Source organism: Egretta garzetta, unplaced genomic scaffold (genome assembly GCF_000687185.1).
Source record: "Egretta garzetta isolate BGI_Z169 unplaced genomic scaffold, ASM68718v1 scaffold135, whole genome shotgun sequence".
NCBI lineage: Eukaryota > Metazoa > Chordata > Aves > Pelecaniformes > Ardeidae > Egretta > Egretta garzetta.
Window position 1 is genome coordinate 1,926,724 of NW_009259594.1, and position 6,739 is coordinate 1,933,462.

Below are 6,739 nucleotides of genomic sequence, written 5' to 3' on the forward strand. Positions count from 1 at the left end.
GGGACTAGGAAAGCACCCTACCCCCTGCCCACTGCCCCGTGGGGCTCTGACTGCACCCCTGTTTTGCGGTCCTTGAGGAGGCTCTCCAGCCAGCAGCATCAGAGGGATGCCTGGATGCTGAGCCCCGTCCTGGGGCCCTGCCCAGGGATGCTGGCTCCCTTCAGCCTTCACCCCTGGGGACCCACACCCCCCTGCCCCACTCCTTCTTCTTGCACTGGGATGGATGGATGGGTGGGTGGATGGCCATGGTAGCCAAGACCGGTCCCTCCCACACAGTGACAGGCAATCACTCCCATTATCCCCTGGTGCCCCCCCATTTCCCTGGCGGTACCTGTAGCCCTCCGTGCAGAGGCAGGAGTACCCGTTCACCTCATCCAGGCAGCGGGCGTTGTTCTGGCACCGGTGGTCCTGGCAGTCGTCAAAGTCCTCGCTGCAGTTGCTCCCCACGTAGCCGGGCGCACACTCGCACCTGGGGCAGGCAGGGGGCTCACGGCCGCCCCTTCCTACCCCCCCCTGTGCCGGTGGGCGCCTGCTCCTTCTGGCACCCCCCCTCCCCATGCCCGCTTGGCCAGCTTGTGAGCTGCAGCCCCCCCAAAAGCAAATCTCCCCTACCAGGCAGCCAGGAGAAAGAGGTTTGTGGAGGGGGGGCTCACCTGGGACCCTGACTGGTGGAGACGCAGGTGGAGCCATGCTGGCATGGGCTGAGCTCGGCCGAGCAGAAATCTGGTGGCTGCTCACAGAAATCCCCTGCAGGGCAGAAGAGGGGGTGGCAGGGGGTCCCCAGCAGCTCCAGGAGCGGAGGGGCAGCCCCAGACCCCACAGGGCAGGGGGAGCCCATGGGGGGCTCAGCTCAAGGCAGGGAGCTGCCGAGCCCACAGCTCACACCTCCACGGGCACAGGGCTCTGCCCTGCCAGAGGCAGCTCTTGCCCCAGCCGGGTAGCAAGGGCACCCCAGGGTATGGGGGTTCCACTGGGCATACCCAAACTTGATGCCCCCTGTCAGGCCCGCGAGGTTTGGGGCTGGCTAGCCCCCGTGCTGGGTACCTGCGTAGAGGGCAGGGCACAGGCAGGTGTAGTTGGTGGCACCAGGAACGCAGGAGCCCCCGTTCTTGCAGCCGTGGTCCTTGCAGGGGTCGCTGGCCGTGCGGCAGCTCAGGCCCTCGAAGCCCGCCGGGCACAGGCACCTGTGAGAAAGGGAGCGTTTCGGGGTGGTTCCCCCAAAAACACCACCACAGGATCTTTGCAGGGGAGCATACATGCATGCAGAGAGGCTCGGGGGAGTGGGGTTTGGTGTCCCCCTGCCGAACACAGGCGCAGGGGAGGGTGCCAGGGCGCAGCCCCATGCAGAGCGCATGGCGAGGATGCTGAGTTGCCACGACAACGGGCTGAGAGGGCGCCGCGGGTCGGGGAAGCGAGGGTTGCACGGGGGCACAGCAGCTAGGCAGGGAGCAGCTGCCCCCCCAGGGCCACATCGTGCTCCATCCCAGAGTCAGCCCCGCTGCAGCAGCCAGATCCCAGCCCCAAATCCTGCTGTCCTTTGCCTCCCCATACCTCCCATGGTGGTGGTGGGACCCCCTCTTCCCCCCATGGCCTCAGCCCAGGAGCCTGCAGGGCTGGGGGGCATGGGGAAGCAGAGCCAGCGCTCAGCCCTGCTGGTGCTGTGCTGGGCACGGCTGCAGAGAGCAGGCAGGGTGGGATGGAGCTGCCAGGTGAACACAATATCCCAGCTACGTGCCCAAGGGAGCATGCAGGAGGGGAAGGAAGCATCGGACTTTATCTCCATGGGATGCCGGGGCGCCACGCTGCTGCCCAAACACCCATCTTTTGTGGGTCCTTGTCCAGCACTCACCTGAACCCGGCTCCTTCCCCCTCCTGAGGCTGGCAGGGCCCCCCATTGGCACAGGGGGTGGAGGAGCAGCCGCTGAGTGCCACCTCGCAGTCCCTGCCCTGGGAAAAGAGGGAGAGTGGGAGCGAGGAGGGTGCCACAGCACCGTGCCCAGAAATCCCTGCCCCATCCCACTTGGCAAGGCACTGCCACGTGCAGAGAAGGGGGGCAGTCCTGCAGGCAGCGAGCCCCAGGGGCATGGCAGAGCCCCCCGCGCCGCTCCCTTCCCCTCTGCAGGGACTCGTCCCCCTGCACTGGGGACCCCCGGCACCAGCGTACCTTGTAGCCGCTGGGGCAGGCGCAGCGGTAGAAGCCAAGGGGGTCGTTGTTGCAGGTGCCCTGGTTCTGGCAGGGGCTGGAGAGGCAGGGGTTGCACTTGGCCTGGACACTCAGGGAGGGTGGGCCTGCAGGACGGGAGGTGCGGACATGACCCTCAGTGCGGGGAGAGATGGGGAGGTGTCCATCTGCGGGCACCCACAGAGCCTGCCCCGCCGAGGGGCTGTGCGCAAGGCAACGGGACAGCCACGTGCTTGCTCGGTCACCAGGGACATGCCACCAGTCAGGTACGGGGACATCCAGCACCCCAGTCCCCCTCCTCCACAAGGCAGCTCAACAGATGCAATGCTGGAGTCTCCCAGACTCAGCATCGCTCTGCCGGGTGCAGGGCAGGAGGCAGCTCGATGCCCCGTGACGCCTACTGCCCTGCCTGAGGAGGGCATGGATGGACAGACGGACAACGCGGGCACCTCTCACCTTGGCACTCAAACTTCTTGGCGGGGGTGGTGAGCAGCAGCTTGCCTTCCATGTCAGGGGGCCCAGCGCAGCGGGCGATGCCTGGCTCCTTGTACCCTGTCTTGACCCAGCTGGAGAGCCAGCGCAGGTTGCAGCTGCAGTACAGGGGGTTGGCCCCGATGGCTCTGCAGGGGCAGGAAAGCCAAAACTGCACCCACTGCCCTCAGCAGGGAACTGGGCCCAGAGACCCGGGGACGGGACGGGACAGGACTACGGTCGCTTGGCTGGGCTTCCATGGGAGGGGGGGACCCGGCGCTCCTCCGTTTCCAGACCAAGCAGAGATACTGCCCGCAGCGGGAGGACTGGGGCGCACGCTCAGCCCCGCACTGCTGCCCAGTTGGATGAACCTCCCACCAGCCCCACAGCCCACGCAGCACCCCGTGGCTCCGTGCTGGGGCTCTCCTCTGGCTGCCCGCACAGGAATCCTTGGGGGTCCCTCTCCAGCACTCGGACAAAGCTGCCTAGGCCCAGTACAACCCAGGCAAAGCACCTTGAGGCTGTGCAGAAGTAACAGGACCATTGCACGGGAGCTGCAGGGCCAGCCTGGGCTCTGCTGCACAAGCTGCAGGGCAGGGACACACGGGCAGGCTGCTGGGGACAAGCAGCAGGTCACAGCTAGAGCTCATGGGGACAGCACCAGGGCAGAGCAAGCAGAGAGGAGGAGGAGGAGGGAGGGTCGCTCTGCCCCACAGCAGAGCGGGGCAGGGAGCAGCGGACGGCGTGGGAGGCTGAGGTGTTGGACGCCTCTTTGCATCCTCCTTCGCGGCAAAGGTCAGCGGTGACGGAGAGCCGGTGCGGCCGACGCCTGCGACAAAGGATGGAGACGGCAGCCCAGACGGCAGGCGGTAGGGACAGCAGATCTGCCGGGGCTGACAAAGCTGGTGCTACAGCACCGACAGCGCCGGCTGGTGACACGGCTCAGTCCTGCGGGAACCGGCAGCGCCGGCTGGCAGCGGCAAAGGCAGCACCGCGCTTCAGCAAGGGAAAGCAGTGAAGAGCCAGGGAAGACCAAACCGAGCAGTGCTGCTCCCAGAAAACACAGGGAGGCCTCACTGGAAATCAAGATGCTCTCTGCAGGCTGGAGGAACAGCCTGAGACCCCCCAGGATGGCAGGAGCAGGACCAGCCACCAGCAGGGGGTGGGAATGGCTTAGCAGGGACAGGGAAGGGACCGAAAAGTCACTGTGAGCAAAGCTGAACCCCCACCCTGGGCGGTGGGGACAGCGCTGTGCTCCTGGGGTACAGGCTCCCTTAAAGAGGGGCTGAACCACCGCACTGGCAGGAGGATGCATGATGACAGATTTGGGGGGCTGCTGCAGGGAAGTGCCCTGGTAGGAGGCTAACGACATGCTGGCATGGGTCAGAGCAGCCCCCACCAACCCACGGCCATGCCAGCACCTTGTGTGGCTTGACCTACGTGTTAGGGGACCCCAGGGACCTGGCAGGGTAGGGGGGCACCCCACACCACCTCCAGCAAGGGCAATAGGGCCACGCCAGCAGCACTGGGAGGCTCTGCTGCATTGCCCAGACCTGGGGGCTGAGCATGGGGAGGGCAGGCACAGCACCGCACTGCCCCAAAAATTCTGGCCCAAGCACCAGCCCAGAGGAGAGGAGGCAGCTCAGCTCCCAGAGAAGCTGGGCTCAACCTCGTGGTTTTTAAAGGTCTCCTGAGCCTGCGCCCAGCCCTGCACCGGGCAGAGCGGGCAATACTCACAGGTGGGACAGGGAGGTGACATCTGCGAAGATGCCCTCAGGGAGGCTGGAGATGTCATTGCCATGGAGAGACCTGCAGAGAACAGAGGGTCCTGTGATGCCCATGGCTCTGGGGTGGGCAGCAAGGGCTGCGGCTGGCCAGGCTGCCCCCAACCCACAGGTCCAGGCATGAGTGGCAGAGCCGGACCCCACCACACTGTCACTGCCACAAATGCACCATCTGCTGCAAGAGGCTGATGTACCTCCCCTTGCTCCTCCTGCAGGCTGTGCCCTGCCTGCCTGTACCAGCAGGCACAGGGGACACGGGGACAGGGCCAGCAGCAGAGAAGGGGCCGAGCGGGGCAGTGCGCAGGGCTGCGGGCAGGTACTTACAGCAGCCGGAGGGAGCGGAGGCCCTCGAAGGCCAGCGGAGGGATGCACTGCAGGGAGTTGTAGCTGAGGATCCTGCAGAAGAGAAGGAGGTAACACGGCACCATGAGCACCACAGCGTGCTCCCCCCCAGCCACCCCCTGCTACCCCAAATGTCAGCTCCAGCTCAAACCGCAGCTTCACCCAGGCGGAGAGGGGAGACCCTGACGTCCCCAGCAACCCCTGTCTTTGGGGTCCCCTAGGAACAGCACCGCAGGGACCGCACTTACAGGGTGGTGAGCTGGCTCATGTTGGTGAAGGAGGAGTTGCTCAGGGAACTGATCTTGTTGTTGCTCAGGTCACTGGAAAAGAAGAAACCCCAGGGGTTGGAGCCAGCCAGGCCCCGTCCCCCCTCGCTGCCCCCAGCCTGCTCAGCTGCAATGGGGTGCAAACAGCAGCACCGCACGGCCTCCGAGGGAGCGGCAGGGTGCCAGCAGCAATGCCACCATCACCCCTCCACCCCGTGCCCAGCCCCAGCAGAGGCTGTGAGCACCCAGGGGCTGAGCACCGCTGCCAGCTAGCTGTGTCCCGGTGCAGAGGGGGGGCACAGAGGGCTGTTGGGGGTCCCAGCACACTGTCAGGCCCCTCCTTGGGACTGTGCACCATGGGGACAGCCCCATCCTCACCCACAGGCCCCAGCAGTGGGACCAGCTGCCTGGGCTCCTGCTCCTGGCTACTTACACAAGCTGCAGATACTTGAAGGTGGAAAGCTGCCCCGGGACCTGAGTGAACTGGTTTCCATCCAGATAGCTGCAAGGGACAACGAAAGCGCCTTGGAGTGGTGAAGAAGCAGGGACTCCTGCTCTCCACCCTCCCATTTCTCCCGCTCAGACACCCCTGTGGACTTTGGGCTGAGGATCATTTCCAGCATCACCTCCCTCTCGGCACCCAGGGTCTGTGGGGCTCTCGGGGGACCCCATGGCTGGCAGGGAGCCGGCGTGTGAGCGCATTAGCATGCCTGGGGGTCTGCGTGCGGGCCCCCGAGGGCAGTTGCACAGCAGCCTGCGTGTGCGAGCGCAGCCAGCCATGTGCTGTGTTTACACATCCGACACGAGCGTGGGTGGCCATAGCCATTCCCAAGGCATGTGTGAGAGAGAGCGGAGGATGTGGAGAGCGAAGGGGTGTGCCAGACAGCACAGGGGTGCGAGGGGGTGGTATACATATGCATGTGCACAACCAGCGCCTACGCTCCCTGCACACAGGGCTTGCATCCCAGATGGGTGCAGAGCCCAGATGCAATGAACATCACGATCCCGGCACATCCAGACCTGGCACAGCTGCCTGGGTATCTCCTGGACACCTACGTTGATGGGTGGCTGACCTCAGGCAAATTGCATCCGTGTGTGCTGGGAGGCTGCGCTGCCAAGAGCTTCCCCGCAGCCACGGGGAGAGGTGACAGCAGAGGGGCTGGGGAGCTGGCATAGGCAGGGTGGCCCTGTCCATGTCGGTGTTGGCAGGACCGCAGAGCCCTGGGCTTCATGGCTGCGTGGGGACCGCAGCTGCAGGGGGCAGCCGTCCCGCGCTGCCCCCTCCCAAGGGCCAAAGAGCAGGCCAAAGAGCATGTGCAGATGCTGCACATCACCCCTGGTAGACAGGAATCAGCAGAGAGGCTCTCCCTGAGCCCCTCACCGGGGTTGGGGCTGGACAGGGTTCCTTGGCTGAATGGGGGTCCTGCTCCCCACTACCTGGCCAGGATGGGAGTGTGGGAGGGAGCATCTCTACCCTGACACCTGCAACCCCACAGCAGAGACCCCCCCACCCAGAGCCACAAAGTCGCTGGAGGTCAAGGGGAGAGCTTGGGCACTCGCTTGCCACTCACAGCTCCGTGACGTTCTTGGGGATCCCCTTGGGCAGGGCCTTGAGGTGCTTGTTGCTGCAGCGGACAACGGTGTCGAGGCAAGTGCACTCCTGTGGGCCCTGGGGCCGGGGGAAGCAGCGGGGC

At 65.5% G+C, this 6,739-nt stretch overlaps 1 protein-coding gene across 1 annotated transcript in view; it reads right to left on the reverse strand.

Annotated features, from left to right (window-relative positions):
• Positions 1 to 6,739, reverse strand: part of SLIT1 (slit guidance ligand 1) — a gene marked incomplete at its 5' end in the record, with an annotated part of 17,306 nt that overhangs the window by 2,744 nt on the left and 7,823 nt on the right. The window contains 10 exon segments of the mRNA XM_009638115.2: positions 332 to 469; positions 654 to 747; positions 1,045 to 1,184; positions 1,850 to 1,947; positions 2,165 to 2,289; positions 2,639 to 2,802; positions 4,391 to 4,462; positions 4,762 to 4,833; positions 5,028 to 5,099; positions 5,479 to 5,547. Of these exon segments, the coding sequence (XP_009636410.2) occupies positions 332 to 469; positions 654 to 747; positions 1,045 to 1,184; positions 1,850 to 1,947; positions 2,165 to 2,289; positions 2,639 to 2,802; positions 4,391 to 4,462; positions 4,762 to 4,833; positions 5,028 to 5,099; positions 5,479 to 5,547 (1,044 nt within the window).